Genomic DNA, 22527 nt, shown 5'->3' on the forward strand with positions numbered 1-22527 from the left:
AAAGTTTATTTTTATAACATTTGTTCATATACAACAGTGACCAATTGCAAATAATAATTTAGTATTATATTATTTTCACAGAGAAAATTGTGGTTCGTAGAACTCTACATACAAAACAATTTAACTATGTATTATATCTTTGTGACGAAACAAAATTTAGTAATAAAACATTTTTTTCTACTTAAAATCCACAAATATGATAAAGCATGATAGAGATAGCAATTCCCTTGTCTTAATAACTAATGTTTTGTCACTTAGATTAATGTGCGATGTGTCATGAGAGTACAAGGGACAAAACAATACCTATTTGACGTATGGTTATCTATATAATTTTTTTTTACATAACAAACGGCTTCTTTTCTTCAAACCAAATAATGAATGTACGTATCTGTGTAGGACGAAGCGATATAACATAGTCCATCTCTCTCTTGTCTTCCGAACTGTCTTCATCCATCGATCTGAAAAAATACTTTTCAAATAATCCCTGTGGAGTGAGAGACCAAAATGTTGGTTAATTGCCCTAATCTCACTACTTTAAGTAATATTTTCCTGTATTTATGCAATGTTCCATCATTACCTTTTTCTCCGCAATCCAAGTGGAATTTCTCCTTCATTTGAACTGTCAACTTTAAATTTGGCGCTGATAAATTCTCTTGGATTTATACCTAAAAATAAAATAGTATTAAAATATGGAAAATAAATTGCATTGTAGACCTAACTTAATTCAAACTTATTCATAGTAATATTATATTTAAAAATAAAATGACTTTTTTCATTTTAAAAAATCTTTTCGTATATAGAAAAACATAATTTACATAACGTAGGCGCATTACGTACAATTAAACTAGAAACCCTATTAAATTCGCGTTTATATCCGTTAAAAAGTTTTATTCATTATATACACCAAGTACCATTGTAATAAGGTATATATAAATAAATAAAAAACACCTTTTCCACTCTGCTGGTCATCCTTATTCCATTTATCATCATCATCTTCAAAAGATACATCTTTCTTAACCTTTTCAGTTACGAAAAACGGCATGTCCTCGCCATTTGATTTTCTTCTCTTACTTTCGAAGATCTCAAAATTGCGATCGCTCTTTTTTGTTCTTCTTTTTTGTATTCTCTTATTTTCCATATTTATTTCTTTTTTATTAAAATCAATGAACTCTTCCGAGTTAGGATAGCGAAATCTTTTAAGTTTTTTGTCCATTTTCAAACCTGTGTATAAAACGTTATTAAACAAACTCAAACTCAAAATAACTTCAATCACATATGTACGAAGTACACTTATAAACGTAAACAGAAAAGATGTTGTTAAATTGATTCTAATTCTAACGTTTACTATCAGTTCGCAAATCTAGGGCGTAGAGCTGGCAAGAAGAACAACAAATAGAATAGTAATTTATAATAAAAATCTAATAAAATAAGTAATCATGAAATAATTACCTAGTTTAACTTTGACAAAACCTAACAAGGAGAAATTGTTTAATAAGTGAATTGTAAGTTCAGTTGTTTTAATTTTAGGTATAGTCTCATACTAATCACACTCTAAACTCTAAAGCTATATTTTTTTGTTCTTTAGCAGCATTTGAACCTCAATGTTCAGTTATAGTTTCGGATAACAAACCCCAAATTATTGTAAATTTAGAATAATTAGTCTTTTAAACGAATAAGCTATATTTGATTTTAAACTCCTTACCAATAAAAAATAATTAAATGTTTCGTTTTCATGTTTTTCGTCTATTTAACCGCTTACCTCTAACCCGTCTCGCCTCTGCTACTTCCTCAGGACTAATCCAGACACTGTCGCGATTTTTCATGCCTCTTGAATGCCGTATCAACTCTTCAGAGAATCTTAGATATGGTTTGTATTTCCTCTTTGGCTTTGAATAGTACATTTCTTGTATTGACCGTGTGATGCCATCATCAACATCTGTGTATCCTTCATTGAAATCTAGACAATGTATGTGTGTTAAGTGTTAACTAGTAGATAGGAATAGAGCCTCTACATGCAAACGACATTTATAAATAATTCTGCGACCGGCACTTTTCAAATAATATCCAAGATTTTTGGATTTCGTGAAGAAATTTGAGGTTTTAATGAGACCATCAAGACTTTAGTCACTTTCAATGCAAGAGGCTGATCTTAATTCTTTGACTTGATGATACAATATTACTTGTGCATAAACACAAAGCTATAGCGTTAGAAGATTTCAAAGTATTAAAGTAACAATCTTGCTAAAGGTGGTCATGGTATGGTGAACTATTTAGGGTTGGGGTTGCTAATTGTGGTCACCGCGCCTTGAAAGAGAATTAATAATTTATTATAAAAAAACAACTTAAAATATCTGTCAACTGGAAAGGAAAAAAATCACCATTTCGAAAAACTTTTTGTAAAATTTGACTCTTCCCTAAGTTGGAATATTAATTAATTAATTATAAGCTAGTTAAGGATTTCAGTCTGCGAGAGTTTTATGGACTAAACATTCAAATGTTATACAATTCCAACAATACAACTCAAACTTCCTTTATATATTATTAGATCAAGATTCAAGAATGTCTTAACGATATTATAACCTACCTGGAGTCTCTTCATAATCAATACTCTTCTTTTTGCTTCGTCTACTTAAAAATCCCTCTAAGGAATCCTGAACAAGCTTTTGCGAATTCCACATATACTTCGGTCTTCTGGTAGTTATATCGAATCTGTCAAATCGGTTACGCCTCTTTTTAATGGATGCTGCCTTTGCTGGTTTAATTCTTGTTACATTTTTAGTCAATTCTATTTCCGTTGTGTTTGGAGTTTCGCGTTTTCGTCTATAGTCTTCATATTTTAGATTTTTGTATCTTCCCTTTTCATTTTCGTAGTTGGCTGTCTTTATTTTTGTCTCTTCGTCTGAGTAGTGTGCTGGAAAATGTTTTCAATCAATCAATCCGCAACAATTATTCAAGGCGTCTTCCAGAATAAAATGCAAGGAATTTAGTTGTATTTCTCATATTTTATGTTTTATATTTGTTTGTGTTCGTAATGTGTAATTTTTATTGTATAGTTTTAATTTTTTTAATTTGTTCAGTGTCCTATACCCAGTCACTCCAAGATACTATGGGTCCACTGAAAAATCAGTGTTGGTGACAGCAATTTAAAGCTAAGTTGGGCCCACTTTTGATTAAAGTGATTGTTTTTGTATTTCTTTTATAAAAAAGTGTGTATGTAATTAAACAAATAAACCTTTTTATTCTTTGTTACTTAATGCAAAAAATAATATTATCTCTTCACTTTTAGTAGTAATCTTAATTAACCCAAATAAAAAAAGAGAAATCGACAAAAGATGTATTAGAATTGTATCTAAGAGAAGGCAAAAGGAATAGGGGAGGTCAAGTAAAAACATGGGTAGATGATCTGCCGAAGATACAGAGTAGGTTAGCCCAAGATAGAACAGAATGGTCTAAAATAGGGAAGGCCTATGTATGTCAGAAAACAGGTTATAATTTATTTTTCATTCTTAACAATTATTTGTTATTTTGTTAGTAACGGTCAGAGATTAGGCTTTATTTATTTAACACAAATAATTATGTATTTCTAATTGATACCGTATTGTTATAGAAAATGTACCCTTGGACACCATATCAAAGCTGCGGTTAATCCAAGACTAACATTTAGTATTAGATATTCGAAACTGATTTTGTATTCCGTGCTATACTTACAATAATCCTTATCAGATTTATGTCTTGCTTCGTGGATATAATCTGGATTATCTTCGGGTAAGATTCCCTCGTCTCCACCCGCGTATACGTATCTGTAGAGTTATTTGCTTTTAAAAAAAAATATCTGTAGTAAATCTAGCAAAAATAACAAAACCGTGTAGTTCCGACATAAATCTAAATAAATAATAAATCAAACAGATTTAAACGTTCGAATGTAATGGAATGCCTATTTTATTTGCCACTTTTTTTCAATCTTGGTATTGGCCTCGGGCTGTTTTGGCGAGCGGAAATAGGCTTTTTCCCACGACTAGCACAAGGGCGCCTCCTACGAGATTCGCACCTCGGCTTGGACCGTCGTGGGATAGTCAATCGCCTGCAAGGCAGCTGGCAAAATGAAAGCTTACAGGACCTTGCTATCCCCGGTGAAGTTGATTTTTTAATCGAAACACCTGCCACGCTTGATGATGGTGCTTCAAACTCAATTCCTCTGTTACAAGCATCTATACTATCGACAATATTGCCAACGATAGTGCTAGATACTTCTAGCACTGTCGTTGGCAATAGTAATTAAAGATAATATTTTTTAGATATACTTTTTAAGATACATATATAATTAACTAAACCTATCTGTTTAACGAAATTGCTTGCTTGAAATTTTACGAGCCGTGTATCTTCTGACAAATGGAACAATATATGATTGAAATGTTTTGTTATCAACAGGACATTCTAAGATTTGATTCACTAGGACTGCGTTTAAATTTAGCTTTGACCAGTGACATATAGTATTTTCTGTTTCTGTCTTTGTTATTTGACATCTGCCCTGCGATTCTGTAACTCACTTCACGAACTCACACAGCGGTTTTCGCATCGGCGGTCTCTCTCAAATCAGTCGTGAAGCAGTCATTTTATGATTTGGCATTCTGATAAACAATAAAGTACAAGCTCCCACCTTTTCAGAATGCCAAATCATAAAATGACTGCTTCACGACTGATTTGAGAGCGACCGCCGATGCGAAAACCGCTGTGTGAGTTCGTGAAGTGAGTTACAGAATCGCAGGGCTGCTAACAAAATGGTTATATAATCTTTCAATAAGTGAAAAGAGTGGAAAATCTATAATACAAATAAATTTAATATATCCGGATGTACTTGTCTTGTCCGTTACCTGGTACTCCAGTCCATTTGTCTGGCCTCATCCAACCATTGGTTAGCCCCGAGTGTTGTCTCTCGAACCATTTTGATTTTCAATTGCAAAAAGATCTTCTGTAATTCCACCGTTATGTGAGAGTTGGTCAAATCATCTGGTATTTCCTTATCTGGTTTAAGACCTGGAAGGACCATAATATAATCACAATGTACAATACAAAATAAAATCGTTATACATGCTAGTAGGTACATTATTTAAGCAAGGTCGGATGTAGCAAGGCTCTCATCAGCATACAGCCTGATTCAGTACATTAAAGATCATGGACGTGGTCCAGACCATGTTAGTCAGGTTTAGTTTTACGCCTAACGCCGTTTGCAACTAAATGACTGATGACCCTAATGATAAAAATAAATACAAATATTAAGTTTTAACTATGTTTCTCTTTTCGAAAACACAATTTGGCAGAAAATTACGAAGGAGTAAGTATTGTATAACTTTGGAAAAGGTTTTAAATTATTATTTAATTTAATGATAGTGAAAGTTTTATCTATTAATATTTAAAAAAAATAGGATTAAAAAAATTTGTCATATACATTATACAATCAGAATTTATTGTATTTTATTTCTGTATAAGGGCACTAAACGTAGTGGAGCAGTGTTGGCCTAGTGGCTTCAGTGTGCGGCTCTCATCTTTGAGGTCGTAGGTTCGACGCGCTTTTAACGTTCGTTCGAAAGGTGAAGGAGAACATCGTGAGGAAACCGGCTTGCCTTAGACCCAAAAAGTCGACGACGTGTGTCAGGCACTGGAGGCTGATAACATACTTGCCTATTAGATTGACACATGGTCATGAAACAGATACCGATATCTGAGGCTTAGACCTAAAAAAAGTTGTAGCGCCACTGATTATTTTATTTTTTATTGGACGATACTGAGTAAGGGATCAGAAGACTTTATATGACTGTATAGAAGAAGAATACGTACCTTTTTGCTTCTCCAGTGTATTTTCTAATCTAAGTAAAATAGATCCACCTTTCCACGGCTCCAAAGTGACGATGCTGATATGACGTGGTAAACCATGTAGCCGAAGAGCCGAGTACTAAAATTTTATTTGTCTTGTTAATTTAAATGTGGACGAAGAGGAAGGAAGTCATAAATACTTCTTTTCTGCTAAGGGAGCGTTCAAGTATTACGTAATAATTGGGAGGGGGGGGGGGGGTTTGTCATTTTGTAAAACGTTACGATGCGGACCAGGGATTTAATTACGCGTTATTGTTAATATTATTTTCGACTTTCCAGTACTTTACACCACATAACGGTAACTTTTAGGTATAAAGAGTCACTTTGGTGGTCACGAAACGTTTTACTATTGGGTACAGAAAAACGTTACGGCGCGTTACATGGGGGGGTTAATAATCTCCAAAAATTGCGTGACGTAATACTTGAACGCTTCCTAAGTCATAACTCTGATCTACTCTAGCAACACATAAATAAATATCAAATACCCGTTTATTTCTAACATTCTGCCATTTTCTTCTATTGATCTTCTCTCCCGGGGTCATGAACATCCAGGGTTCATACAACCATTTCCTTGAATGATATGCAGCTCGTTCACTGAATGACAGATCGTCAACTAAAACAAATTTAAAGTAGGTAATTAATTTTTAATCGATTTTAAAAATTTGTTGCAACTGGTCTCTGGTTCTATAGTTAAATCATAATCGTACTATATACGTATATGGGCACATATTTTGTATGTAAATTCAAGAATGAATTAAATTAAATATTTTTTTGTTATTTACCTTCCTGGGTGTTACCGAAGTAAATTCTATGTCTGCCCTTCACGACCAGACCCACACCAAATGCTTCCTCATTCAAGGTCTCTTCAAGACCAAAACCATCGTCAGTTAAGAGACGTCTGTGTACCTGCGCGTTAATTAGTCGTTAAATATCTTTTGATATATGAACTGTATAAGATTCTGCGGTAAATTTTAATAAAAGTTTATGAATTTGTTAATTATGATTTTTTATTACTATTGAAAATTCAAAATTTAAAAAATGTTGATAAAAATTAAAAAAAAAAAACAGCTGTAGCTAAATATTAATTAAAAAAAAAAATTATCAACATTTTTTTTTGATTTTAAATTTTTCAATGTTTATAAAAAATCAGCGGCGGCGCGCGTATGCCGTAACAGCCGCGCGGTGCCCTATTTTCTACGTCTAATTAAAATTATAAATAATGGAGATAGAGTTCCGGGAGTTATGACTTTTTTATTGGAAATTTCCTCCTCCTTAACGAGCTTGATAAACATCATGTCATTTTATTTTCGAATATAATGATTTTTTACCCTGAACCCATCCTCCAAGTTTTAATTACTTATTATACCATCTTACGAAGCTCTCAGATCAGAGACTAGTAAACTGTAGAAACATACCATAAGTTCAATTGCACCATCATTATAAGATGTCCCGCCCTGTGCTCTGTCAGTTAACACACAGAGACCGACGCTGCTGTTCACAGAATCTATGCAAATACGAGACGTCACGGGGTAGAAACAGGCAGATATTGACTTCTTTTGGTGGCCTGAAAATAATGAAGAATTAGAAAGAGGCAGAGATTTATCTGTTCTCATCTCGAAAAATCAGCATCTAGATTATGGATGGAAATGTATATATAAATTTATAGGACGGCAACGCACTTGCGAGCCTTCTGGCAATGTTAGTGTCCATGGGCAGCGGTATCACTTAGCATCAGATGGGCCTCCAGCCCCTTTGCCCCCTGTTACATAATAAAAAACATTTGTGTTAGTTATTTCGTTTAAAACCCGAGAGTATACTCTCGAATATATTCTATATTCTTCTAAATCTAGATGTGAACACTCTTCAAACATTTTAATAAGCGTAGCATACAATTCTAAAAATCGTATTTTAAAATTAAAAAACCCCTGGCCAAGGAACCGACAAATTGTGTGGAATAAAAATTATCTTACAAACCAAAAGAAACCGTTTACTCTTGCAGATTAGTCTAGAAAGATACTCACTAGCTGTCTCATTCCAGCAGGTTCTCTTCATCATTTGTCGTCCATTCGAATCCGTGTAAAACTCACCATTATTGCTTATATTCGTTCTAAGTATGCTTACTACTTCTTTACCCACGTCCGTCCTGTAAAAGAAATTTAGTTGACATTAAGCTCAAAATGGAGAAACTATTCACGCAAAATTCGCATCTTTTTTAGATATATAAAGGCAATTTTACATATTGCAATAAACACATAATTTTTAATCATGCAAGTGTGTATAGCATTAAATTAATTACCATTAATACATTTGTACTACGTATATAAGTACTATACTGCACTGCAATGCATGGCACTATTCTATATTTCATTGTTCTGTACTGCACTGAGGTGTACTGTACTGTAATGTACTGTCCTGTACGGTATTGTATTACATTTTATATTTCATAATAAAATCGTTTTTAATGACACACAAAATCAGAAAATGCTATTCAATAAAAAAACAATATCATGACAGAACATTGATCTGTGTTCATGTCTGTATGTGTCTGACCACTATAACGTCTTGTAGTTAGTACACTATGTTCACATACTTTTGGTATGATGACTACACAGATTTTTGTTATCACTTTACATATACTCACCCAATAGGCACGGGACCAACAATCCATTCTAGTTCAACAAACTCCTCGCCCCGGTAAAGTCGAATAACTTGTGTGATCCAATCGGAAAAACGCTGCCGAATTTCCTTTATTAACGAACCTCGTATAGTGTGAAATGTTACTCTCTCTGTTACCTACAAAGCACAGAACTTCTATAGAACCGTTTAAACAGTTTTTTTAAGATCAATACGAATGGAAGGAAGGTGCTGCTCTTCCACCAACCTAAAGGGAGAACGACCAGTTCTATATGCCGGAATAGCCCAGTTAACGTCGAGAATTATATAAAGAGATTTATGTTATATACGTATAAATAACGTAAGCAAGTACTATATTAAATCCTTAGAGGTTAGAATAAAAAAAAATTGCGCGATTATGACGTCACAGCATGTTGCTACATAACTAAGATCCAAAAAACGCCAGCAATGTCAAACCCACAAGCCTGATCACCTATAAAAAATGATAAAGGACACATGAAAATTGAGGCCAAAACAAATGCTTTTACTGTGTGCGAAATATAAGTTTGCTCGACTAATTGGGACTCACTGGTGTAGGCCTGGTCTTCTCAGGCCTAAAGCTGTAAGTTCCTGATTGGAGACCTTGCTGGCTTTGACTGTAGAAGTAAAAGTTTTGGTCCACAAGGATCTTGACTCCGTCGACGTGCTGTATGGACTCAAGAAGACCGCTTTTCTCGTTTACTGTTAGTTTTATATACTGAAATAAAATAATTGCTTAAGAATGTATTTTTCATACATATTTTCAAAAAACTATCTATATATTCTACGTTATACAAAATGAACACATTACAAAAAACTCTTTTGTAGTAGCTTTAATAGACTTCCAAGACACACCATATTATAATAAATTTTTTTTTAGTAAAACATTTTTTTTTTTTTAATACAGAAAAAACATACATCATCCTTACAGACATTACGTTGTCGAGAAAAATAATAAAGTATATAATATTAAACACATAATATACACAATATCGCTACTGTGAATTCACTCAGCGAACATATAAATATGTCGATAGTGTCGGAGACAGCATTCAGCAGGCGCAACGTCTTTGATCACTAGGATCTGTGCAACAGACTGATTCTGGTATCGCAAATAACCTAGCCCTTCGCCGTCGTACATATCCCATACAAAGAAACTCAGTTCTTTGAGCACACTTGGGTTGCACACTACCAGAACTCCAGTACTACTCAGTACATAGTAGACTGTAAGATCTGGTTTCCAATTATTACTAATTAAATTATTTAAAATCTCAAAGTATAAAAATACGTGAAAGCGTTTTTAAGCTCACCTCATTGGATATAGATGGCGCTATTTCAGAATCTGCGTCGGCCTTTAACTGTTTTTTAATAAATGCACCTTCTGCCTGTTGAGAGAAATAATTAAAGGTATTAATGGTGTACAATGAAAGTATACACATTTTACAGTTTGTTATTATTCAGCGAATGTTTTTCGGTGAACGTAAGTTCAGAATGTGCCAACGGGTTTGGTTTTATTGCTAAAGAAAACATTGAAACGCATAGAAATATGTTTTCACTGTGAAAATGTGTGTGGGAAACAGTCTCGTAGAATTTTAAGCTTGCCACGGGGAAAAAAGTCGTACAGCAGTAATACGACTGTTTTTAATGTTTTCTCATTTTCTTATTTTAATATATGCACTAGCTGGTGCCCGCGACTTCGTCTGCGCAAGATTAAAATAATATTTGTCCTAATGATGTAGTGTGAAAGACATATTTTAACTACTTTAAATACCAGAAGCGATAAATGTATCTATTTTCATTTAGGAATCAATTTATTACTACCAAATGTGCATTTGAAATACATAAATTATCAATTTTTATTGTAGTTATGGTTCACTATTTTGGCTATAATGGCTTACACATAAGATTTAGTTATATAGTATGACGAGCCTTTTTGGAGGACTATTTAAGATAAACATTTCCATCATACATTACATATGTGTACCTCTAGTGGTTTTGGCAGCGCACGCCAGAATACTTCGCAGATGGTAGATTTTTTCATACTTACTTGATATTTTGGACAATTCACACAATATATAATAAATAGATATTTACCAACTGATCGCGTATAGGAGAAATATAATATGCAGTGAAACCCAATGGAGGTATATTTTCAGATTCGAAGCAAAGCTCTTGTATCGCTGTTGACTTTCTTCCAGGAAGATTGATCACTGACGCTGGAAGAGGAACCAGCTGGTACTCTACCTCCTCATCTAAAACGAGACAGGTGTAATCACATTTGTAGTAACAATTAATATATATGTAGGTATATTAATTGTTAATTAATTATGATAATAATTTGACTCTTTATTTTCATGAAACAACAGGAGAAGAATTAAATAAATGAAGACTAGTATTGTTGCCCTAGTTGCTTCAGCGTGCGACTCTCATCTCAGAGATCGTAGGTTCGATCTCCGGCTGTGCACCAATAGGGTTTCTTTTTATGTGCACAGTTAACATTTGCTCGAACGGTGAAGGAAAACATCGTGCGGAAACCGACTGCGACCCAAAAAGTCGACGGCGTGTGTCTGGCACAGGAGGCTGATTACCTACTTGCCTAATATACTTACAACTTGGCCATGAAACAGGTTATATTTAGTTTTATGTTTACAGTACCATGATCTGTACGTAATACATAGAACAGTGGTACCAAATGTTTATATAGAATATACTATAAAATTTCTTAATAAATTGTATAAAATTGATGCCTTCTAGTTGTAGCCTTCTTTGTATCTTCAAAACTTTATACATCCACTAACAATCTTAAACAACATCTTTTCAACCTGTCATATGTTGAAACGGAACATATTTTTATCGTAACAATAGTTTAATGTAAGTGTAATATAGAAATGAATACGTCAAGTACAGTTAATATGAAATCCTAGTGTACTTTCATTTTAACCGCAAATCCTTTTTATTGTGTATAATAAAGATTTTCTTTCTTTCTGTAAAATGCTGTAACGTTTGTGATATGAGTATAGTTGTAATTTTTACTTAAAATAATAAGTGTGATCTAAATTTGTAGAAAATGTAGTCATTGAAAAAAATTTTGAATACATACCGTTAAAATCTCGTATGGAATAGTGCAATGCGATCGCTGGTAGCCGAATGTGGTAATATGTCTTGAAACTAAGCTGGTTATACACTAGTAGTAGAATCGAGTCTTGAGTTTCTGTAAACTAGATTAATATGTATAGGTTAAAATATCCTTTAATCTAATTGAATAAATTTTATTGTAAACATAATTTCTTCTTTCTATGCCAAACTTTCGAAGGTAAAATAAACATGTTTTCAACGAAGAGTGATTCGAATCGTGGACGTCCAGTCACTTTCCGAGCGGCTTCTTTCCGAGGTGCGCAGAGGTGGTGTCTCTGGATCTTCTACCGCATTTACCATGGAGAGTGTCCACAGGAGTTGTTCGGATTAATACCTGCAGCTGAATTTCATCAGCGAACGTCAAGGTAGAAAACGAAATACCATCCGTATCACCTTGACGTCTGTTGTTCCCCAACTGAGCGATTTTTAAGGCAGTTTTTGCCACTATGTGGGACCAGCTGAAGTATTTCCGAAAAAAATCGACTTAGCGAGAAAAGATTATCAATTCCTAAACGGCTACGAGAAAGTCTTTTGGCAATGTGAATGTCCATGGGCAAGTGCCTCATGTCTGTTTGGTCATATAAAAAATGTAATACAGCTTATACGTGCAAAATTTGAAATCTTCTGTTGACTGAACATATTAAATTTAACGCAGAAATTGAGTTTGGATATGTAATTAGATATATATCATAAAGATGACTGAAATTATAGAACGGATTTTCAGGTTATTAAGTTACTAATATTTACGAATATCCCTTTCCCTAATCCCTAAGCAGACTAAAAAAACATTTCATATACTTACTCGGCACTGACTTATATTAAGCTGATGGCAGACAATGAATTGCTGATTTGTCTTTGGACGTCTGCTTCCACCCCACGATGGTGTTAAAATACTGAAAAAACTCTTTTAATTTGAGTACTTAAAAATATACGGAATTAAAAACATATAAAAAATAAACAATAAACATATATTTATAATTTTTTTTAAACTTTTTTTCGTCATTATAACATTTTTGTTTTTATATGCGTATAATAATTCTTTGATCTTAGTAATCTAATATATACAATTCTCGTGTCACAATGTTCGTTCCCATACTCCTCCGAATTTATGCAAGTCGGAGTATCGGCTACTATCTATCTTTCAAATCCCCAAGTGATAAAACCACTCCAATTTTTTTTTGCCTATTTTTTATATTGTAGATAGTTATTTTTATTGAACTAAAGAAAATTTTTCCTAGAAATAGTATACATGGCAAAACAAATGTTTGCCGGGTCAGCTAGTATTATAAAAGAGCATGTTATACCTTAAAAACTGCGAAACCTTCTTTGTGCAGCCATCAATGGCCTCGGATACCAGCCGTATAAAGTCACTGGCTACATGATGTTGACTGGTACCTGAAAGAAAACTTCTGTAGTCTCTGCTTTCAACGGCAGCAAAATACATTAATATATAAACTAAATAAAATTCTTAGAGAAAACTAGCAGTCATATGGGGCCGGACTATTTCGCCTGTTCGATACAATTATTATATGGCATCGTGTCCATTCCATGCCCCTTTTGGAACTTACCTGTGATAGCATCATGGTGTAAGATTAGGCCTACGGCGTGTCTCAATAAATGAAGTTCGTAAAAATCGCTCATTCTTGATAGAACCGTCAACTGTTTCACCACCTATAACATTTATTCTTTATCATAACTAAATTGGCAGAAAGAGTAAACATTTTAAAGAATAAAAAAATGGTTTTTACAAAATCTCATTTTGATTTTGATAATAGTTTTAAAACTCAAAGAGAGATTATACTTGTAAATCTACTTAACCTATCAAATTTCTGGATTTATAAATTCGACGCAATTATTTTTGTTACCTGTAAAAACGCATGTGCCTTCACAGCTAGATATTTGATACTAGGTCTAGATGTGTAGAAGCCAGTCCAATATGTGTTCGCGTCACTGCCGTATGGAAAATGATCAGACTGAAAACATTATAATTATATAACTAGGTAAAATAAATCGTTATAAATGAAAAAGTCATGTTCGACTCCACTCAATACCTTGTCCTACCGACCACGGTCGGTCGTAAAATTTTATTGCTTTAAGTACGTATACACTGCGTTGTAATAACAACTTTAAGCAATTCGCGTAAGGTTGATTTTGCAATAATATATGCTTGTAACATATACTGTTATAGACATACTGTTATAGAAAGGGACAGAAATAGTGTTTCGGGACACTTTCGAGCGTTACTTTTATTTGAGACTGTGCATCTTGGGTTTTTTGTATATCAATGGTTTATACACATAAAGGAGAAGGTTACAGATATGGAAGAAAATGGAGGCTTTTACCAAAAAAAATATTATTGATTGTGTATATTTTTCAATTTGTGGTTGAAGATAAAAAGTATTATTTTATTTGTATAAGAATTTAACTCTGATTAAAAAGTACCTTTTCAGTATATACAGCCTTATCTCTCTTTCCATACAAATAGATAGACTTCAAATAACAAGATGGCGTCGAATAAAATATATTAATATCTGACATGTTCGCTGGATGTGTGTTGACATGGCTGAAAACAAAATTTTTATATATTGGTAACTCTTTAACAAGCTTTTTCCACCTGCAGCAGCACTGACATAACTCCTATATGTCAAAACCGTACATTGTACTTTGACATTCACAAGTCTGAGTCCTACCGGAAGTGTTTGCGATAGTTGTCACCAATCGAGCATCAAAAACGTGTCACTCTGGCACAATTGTATTTCTTTCTGGCTTAGACAAAAGTTTTAACATATAGAAGACTTTTAATTAAATAAAATATGTATATATGTGTCTATATATCTATAATATGTATGTATATCCGTTGCCTAGTACCCATAACACAAGCTTCACCAGCTTAGCATGGGACTAGGTCAATTGGTGTGAATTGTACAAAAAAAAAATCTAGTAAATTTAAACATATAAATTATAAGGTCAAAGACGAAGGTCTTTAGAATATTAATGTTACTTTGCTAAATGAAATCAGTAGCAGATTAATTGGGACACCCTTTTGCTGCTAAAAGAATATGTCAAGGACTACTTCAAATGTTAGCAAAAGCTATAAATTAGTTAAATACATTTTTGTTTGGTTAAATATATTTTAGTACCACCAAATTTATACATTCCTTTTCTTTAAATCACATTTAGCCTTGTGCACAACAGTACAGATACCGGCAAACATCTTGAACATTAAACAATGGGGGAAAGTTTGCGCAGCGCGGGACAAAAACGTCAACTGATTTACCAATCACGCGATTGACACGTCACTCTCCCGCCAACTCTCTCCCAGTGAAAATATCTATTTATATCCTAAAAATCGCTTCTGCGCAGGTAAGGACATTTATTTCGTTCAAGTTGTTTGCCGGTATCTGTACTACTGTTTACAAAATCTGTATTTTATCGTTGTTAGACAGTTTAAATTGTTTTCGTAACATTATCCATGAACTTACTTGATGAGTTTGTCAATATTCATGAACCAGTTACTGGCGCTCTGGTAGGTGAAATCACCACCCATCATTACCATTATGTTGTCATGGTCGTAGTACTTCGCTTGACGCTCGATTTGGGAAATGAAGTCGTTAACCTGAAAATAATCAAATGCAATTAAATTGGAATTATTCCGTCTCCGAGTGTATTGGACGTGCTATGAGCTTTTTGTATTTCTACTGAAAGGCAAGATGTTTTTGAAGCGAAACTTCTTTAGGCGCATTTCACAATTTTTTACAGATGAAACGTCACGAAGATGTACACCGTTTTTGTCGAAGAAAATGGGAGAGAGCGAATGAGACCGATTGAGAGAGAGAGTGAAAACAAATACACGGTATTGGTTGATGTATTCGTTTACTAGTTACATAATATTTGAACTTTATATGGCAATTTAGTCGCATAACGTCTTGTGTAGTAAACGCAGATTTTTCATTTATTTATAATATTATCATTAGCACGTATACATGGTGTGTAAACAGTGTGAATATACTGTATATATAAAATGGACCACCCAAATGGAAAATACTAAAGGAATCCTTACCCGTTTATCAGCATTATAAACTTTGCTATCAGGGTCTTCGACGATTGGTTCATCGTTACACAGGAAGTCGAAACAGAAACCATCCGGTGCATTGTAAAGGTTGTATAATGTATGTGTCATTATGTCTGACATTTTGCCTGAAAATTAATGATTGTTAAAGCCTACGAATATAATATTTGATATCAAAACGAACATCGAACTGGGCAACCTTGCAGCTTCCTGTCAAGAAGGATATCGGAAAAGTTGTGTCATTTTTAAATTCAAAATAAATTAAAAAAACAAAAGTTTTGATCGAAATTATATAAGCTAAAAGAGGGTTTTCTTATAAATAAGTTTATCATAGTATTTTTATTATATGAATATATACAATGTCATTCAAATCTTAAGCAACAATGCTATAGAAAATAATAAAATAAATTAGTGACGCTAAAACCATTTTTAGGTCTGGCCTTCACGTTACTGTATCTGTTTCATGATCATTTATTTGTCAATCTTTTAAGCATAATAATCTGATAATATTTCGTCTCGATATTATACATCCTCTCATATAAAGAAAGACTGGGATGGGAGTCACACGCTGAAGCCACTAGGTAAACATATATTTAACAAATACTCCAGACACATGTTGTTTGGTTCTAGAAGACAAACATTAGTTAAGGTTGTATCCAGAAAGCCTTACCTAGAACATCGCTCCCACGCCACATAAACTCCATTCTGTCCTCTTCTATCATTGCCTCTCTTTGTTTATGGTCTACTCTGCCTGTAAAAGTACATTTTAGTTCGAAATAATCTTAAACATTATTAAGTAAGCTGTAGACCGTTTCTTTATGAACTCGGTATTTTGACAGTATCCTTGAAACTGACTGTAAAAAAGCTTTCTTTGTCAGTTTTGAACAATTTTGATCACCTTTCTAGAAGTTATAGATCACTGCCGTGTGATGCTTTCAAGGGGAAGGTGATTAAATTTTTAAAGGCAAGGTGCCTTTATGACGTTGGCGAGTATTTAGACCATAAGTTTGATAACAATTATAAATAACGCAACTTATTATGATGACATTATGTTAATGTTCTTATTATAACATTGTAAAATAAATATGACATTTGCATGCCTATATATGGCTGATTGTGCGGATTTTTATAATTAATCGATCTAATTGTATCTTGGCAAATAAACAATTTATTATTATTATTCGTTATATTATAACAGGAAAAGTGAGCGATTGCCGGAGTGTAGCCAACTTTTTCGCCAAATTGTGTTTTTTACAAAATGCAAGGTAATAAAAAATATAATAAATTGATTTTATATTGAGTACTGTTATTGTTCTCTTACTTTGTTAAGAGAATGTGTTTCCTGATAAATTAATATTAATTTATATATATTAATTAATTCAACCAGTGGTTTATGCTTAATGAGATATAATTACAATTATTAAATAAAAGTAATTTTTCAGCGATTGGCAATTCAATGTAGAAATGTATTTTTTATATATGTACTAAGATATCATGAAACATTACGATTTAGCCTAAATTAACACTAATAAGTAATTTAAGTCTAATAAATTTACTAATAAGGATATTTAACATAAGAAAGTGTACAGCCTTGCGATTCTGTAACTCACTTTTCGAACTCACACACGCCAAAACCGCTGTGTGAGTTCGAAAAGTATTACAGAATCGCAAGGTAGTGACGCTACTTACACTTTCTAATAAAAAGAAGAAACTTTGTTCTTGTGTTCTATGTAGAAGTCGTAGTCATATCTTTTTGTCCAAAAGTTTAAATAATACCGTGTATGTAAATAGGCACGAAACATACATTCTTTTCTTTTTATTATTAAAATCCACATTGTGCCATTGTTTTATTTATTCTAATATTTGTACACAATTTAATATTTACACAAAAAAATAAATAAAGTGATTAATACTTTTAGTGTCCCAAATGTCGAATGCCTCTTCATCACTTACTGCTATATTGTTGTTTCGAAAATCGTTTGTAACTAAAAATAGATCTTTAGTTCTATATTATTATCACCCTTAGGTGTGAAATGAATTATTATATGTTGTGGCTGAAAAAAAATCTTTAATTCTAAATTGTTACCTATAAACAGTCCATCGTAACCCATCTGGGCTAAAATTGACGCGTGTTCTCTCGAATGCCCATACGTGTCGATCTGCCATCCCGCCCTTGGCTTACCACAAGGGCCTAAGGTATCATTGATTTTCCTGAAACCAAATAGTATACAATATCTACAATATTCTTAACCTACATAGTAATAATAAAAATTGATAAATAGAAATTTAAAATAAATTTAAAAAACTTGGTCCTGCTGGCAGCATTTCCTCGCTGTATTGCGAAACTTATTCGTTGAGCGAGGAAAGTATCAGCTCTGGAGTCAACGGTACTATCTACCAGGAACCAACTTGAATCTTTAATTAGAGCCTGTGCACTTGAAACCCACGGCCCAAGAGTCTCTACTCCAAAGGGAACAAACCAAAGTTGAGGGAAAGACTCTTATATTTGAGCCGTTTATTATTTTACGCCTACCCTGCGCTAGCTTTTATGTTTATCCGAGGAAGGTGAGACGGGGCTAACGTGTCCACACAAATATTTCTCCATGTCTTAGATAATGTCGATTTTGGGTGTATGATACGGAGGTATCTATGTGTGTTGTGTTCATTTATTAGTGCTAGACAGGCTACTTCTAATTAACTTGCGATATTTGTTTTAAAATAAGTGTTGTTTGCCATAGTCATTTTATATGATGATTTGATATTTTAAAAGAGTACCGAGAGTTTTTTACGCCGGCTTTTTCTCTCGGCCTCTGTCTTCTTTGTCGATGAATAGGGATGTATACCGATTCAAATTCAATGACGTGGAATAAGTGATACCCGTATCTTATGTTCCATAATAAACATATTTTTTTATTGTATATGTAAAGAAAGAAGGGAGGGGAATAATACGGAGTTTGGACTTATGGTTTACGGGTTGCAGAATTTCATATAATGTAAGCCAAAACGAAATAGATTCGATTCGATTTAAGATAACCAGGTCCACATACCTTAGCCCCCAAGTATACTGATCGAGGATATGCAGATAATGAGAAGTCGCCTCATCACCCTGAACCCAGCCACCTCCAGCAAACTGGATCCTGCCTTCCGCCACCAGGCTCCTGAAGGTGGCTCGAGTGGACCCACGCTGTTCCTTCCACCAGCGCCAAAAGTATGCCGTCTCTGAGAAGGTAAACCTGCAAAAATAAAAAATGCAGCTTAGTTGTGTGCACTCCTATAAAAGAGTAGCAGCTATAGTTTTTTGATGCGATTTGGTAATAATATATTGTTTTACATGACTTTAGTGGGTTTTCATAAAAAATATTATAATAATTATTTTTGGCGCCTGGTAGATAGAACCGGTGACCCCAAGGCTGGTGCTTATTTCGCTCAACGAATAAGTATCGCAATACAGCGAGGATATGCCAGCATTGAAGGTACACTACCACAGGGACCAAACTTTTTAAATTTGTTTTAATTTTCTACCTATCAAATTTTAATTATTTTTTATTACTATTTAGGTTAAGAATATTGTAAATATGTATGTACTTTTTGTTAAGTTATAATTAGGAAATTTAAAAAAATGAAATACGTTACACACAGTAAGGAAATATGCAATACATTTTTCTGTATGCGCAGTAAAACGCAAATTATATAAAGAAACGTATGGTGTGGTCGTAGACTTTAGCGCAACGATTAAAAAAAAAAGATTTTTCGAGAGGCCGAAAGTTTCACTCATACAATTTAAATAGTCCCCTACACATGTTCTATACAAATGAAACACATTTGTACTTCCGTTCAATTCCAAAAACACTCTCCAACTGTTCTAATATCCAAAATATTATACATGATATATTATGTTATAACAAGTTCTTACTCACTTCCGTCTTTTGTCGTGTAACAACTCTGAAAGTACAGAGTGGTATATCATCTGGACATTTGCGGTACTGATTGATGTCTTAGCTGGAAAAAAAGTATGTTAATTTCTTATGTATTGCTTTTTTGACGTTCATAAGTGTACATTGTGTTACCTAAATGAATAAATAATTTTGAAGAAAAAGCTTTTACCGGATTAAAGTTATGTATTATTATAAATTTACAATTATTTGACATAATTAATATAATAATAAATATATAAATAAATAATAAATAATTTTGAATTTCTCATAAAGCCATGCGCTAGAAGTATACGTGAACAGGGATTGAAATTCATAATAAATTGCATCGACTTGTACAGACCCTGTTTCTACCTATTCCTGTGGTTACCGCACCTGTGGCTCAGTGCATAGTATGTTAAGCATGTGGAGAAATACCCAATGGCAGATTTACAAGTTTTCAAGGTATAGGCTGTCTTTTTGCAGCCCTTGCGAGCGAGCCTTGTGGCAGCGCGAGTGTCCATGGGCGGCGGTAACACTGGTGAGCCTCCTACCCGTTTGCCTCCTGTAACATAAAAAATCTCAAAATACTTACTCCCATAATAGTATTCATCGAATGTTTTGACCCAACCGGCGTCCATGTGTGAGTGTGGTATAACATGCACGTTCAAGGCTCCGTCTCTTGTTTGTGGGCATTGCTGAAATCAAATCAATTACAACTTATTGACATTAATGATACAAATTTAACTAAAATGCAGCCCCTGTCCGGGAAAAGGCCTCCTCCAACTTTTTCCACCCTAATTTATTTTGTACCATCGTCATCCAATTTCTTCCAGCTATCCTCTCGATCACGTCGGCCCATCGCTCTATTGGTCTTCCTTTGTTCCTTTTTCTTTTTAGACCAGTCCATTCGGTTACTGCTTTCATCTGGCCATCTTTTGACCAACTTATTGAAATTTTTGTATTCAATTTCGGATCATGCGGTTCACAAACTCAAGTGTTTGGGTCACAATGCTATCGTTATCCGGCAGTGCCAATAATGACATTATGAAGAATTTATTGTACGCCCAGGTTTTACCGTTTTGCCTCAGGGTAGAAAGTCGCGATTGAGGTACTAGGCCAACATTACTTAAAGTGCTAGTTAATTTGTGAATTTTGTATAACGTTTTTGTTTAGCCGTTTGACAACAATCATGTTTTCTACAAAATTCCAAGTATACACAAATTTCACGAATTCTAGGGGAATTAATACAGAGACTTTAAATATTAAATCTATAAAATATGATAAAACAAGATACTTTACAGATGTACCTTATAAATGGCGGTTCTAGTTCAAAATTAACAGCAGTGTTGGCCTAGTGGCTTCAGCGTGCGACTCTCATCATCGTAGATTCGATCCCCGGCTGTGCACCAATGGACCTTCTTTCTATGCTCGCATTTAACATTCGAACGGTGAAGGAAAACATCGTGAGAAAACCGGCTTGCCCTAGACCCAAAAAGTCGACGGCGTGTCTCAGACACACTATATAACCTACTCGCTTATTAGACAAATTATCACAAAACAGATACAGAATAAAGATCTGAGGTCCGGAACTAAAACGGTTGTATTCCCACTGATTTATTTATTTTATTTTTTCTAGTTCAAAATACAAGGCTATGGTTCCTATAACTTACTAACGTATGACATACCTTATATCCACACTCGATTTTATTCCTTAAAGATACAACAAAACTTAAATTAATGAATACTAGATAAGTTATCATGGCTAACTCAAAGTGCGAACTAATTCTTGACGCCTTTGAGAAAATTAAAGTAATCTTCAAATGTTTTGAATTAGGCTGCGTTCACATAAAACCATTTCATAAAATTATTAAATTATTCAAGACAAGACTACATCTCTTGTTAAGTGATATGCTCATGGACTTTCTCACTGACAGAGGGCGCGCGAGTGCGTTTGCTCTTTTTGTAGGACTAGCTGCCCACCGAAGTATTTCCGAACCAATTCGACTTAGGTTCCTTCAAGAAAGGAGCGTACCAATCTTGCCGGCAACGCACTTGCGAGCCTTCTGGCAGTGTGAGTGTGCATGGGCGGTATCGCTTAACATCAGGCGAGCCTCCTGCCCGCATCCTATTACATAAAAAAATCCTGATGGAAGAGAGCTTTTTTCTTCGCCAAAGGGGGCTTTTTTTCTTTAATTCGGCGTCGAATCGGCCCAATAATTCGGCATAGTAGATCCCTGTGAACGGTTTGCCTTTCAGTAGGTAGTCGATGTAGATCAAACCTTTTGAGTCCCAAAAAACCGTGGCCGATGGGACAGCAGCTTGCACATAGAAATTGCCTTAAAAAATACACATGTTTAAAAAAAGTCTAAATCATACTTTAAACAGACCTTTACTTCTCCGAGAACTCTCGTAATACTGAAACCTAATCTTAGAAAACATTCAACAAGTATTGTGTGAATTTTGCTCTGCGTTTTCAAACAAAGCTACATGAATTTATCCTATTGTAATTTCTATAACTTGTGGAAAATAGATATGAAAGATTGACAAATGATCATGAATCAGATACAGAAATCTGAGGCCCAGACCTAAAAAGGGTTATAATTGGAGTAAAAATAACAGTAATTTTTGGTTAAATAAAAACTAGATAAAAACAAAATTAGAAAACGTCGAGAAAGACCTGGAAACCTTAAAAAGAGCTAAGAAACAAAATAATTTAATAGTTTTTGGTATAAAAGAGGACGAAAACTCTAACCTAGAACTACTACAAAAAGTGAAAAAAGTTCTTAAAACCGACTTAAGCATAAATATTGAAGATCACGATGTGAATAACATCTATCGCATTGGAAAAGCAGGTGATAAGTCAAGACCTACCTTGGTATCTTTCGT

At 33.9% G+C, this 22527-nt stretch overlaps 1 protein-coding gene across 1 annotated transcript; it reads right to left on the minus strand.

Moving 5' to 3' along the window:
* Positions 1-148: 148 nt before the first annotated feature.
* On the minus strand, positions 149-20565 carry LOC125055578 (lysosomal alpha-mannosidase-like). The gene is made up of 30 exons (XM_047658035.1): positions 20452-20565; positions 20234-20336; positions 19645-19726; positions 18775-18960; positions 17814-17938; positions 16398-16478; positions 15719-15855; positions 15141-15274; positions 14101-14221; positions 13524-13631; positions 13227-13329; positions 12963-13053; positions 12461-12551; positions 11624-11741; positions 10618-10775; positions 9834-9908; positions 9074-9241; positions 8513-8664; positions 7893-8014; positions 7287-7435; positions 6654-6777; positions 6357-6484; positions 5836-5950; positions 4872-5034; positions 3709-3800; positions 2585-2911; positions 1760-1957; positions 949-1221; positions 578-665; positions 149-458 (listed from the first exon to the last, which is right to left on the minus strand). Exons 1-30 carry the CDS (start codon positions 20563-20565, stop codon positions 338-340), a joined length of 4047 nt encoding a protein of 1348 aa, XP_047513991.1. The 3' UTR covers positions 149-337.
* Positions 20566-22527: the final 1962 nt, after the last annotated feature.

The sequence above is a fragment of the Pieris napi genome, chromosome 13 (assembly GCF_905475465.1).
Source record: "Pieris napi chromosome 13, ilPieNapi1.2, whole genome shotgun sequence".
In the NCBI taxonomy this organism is placed as follows: Eukaryota; Metazoa; Arthropoda; class Insecta; order Lepidoptera; family Pieridae; genus Pieris; species Pieris napi.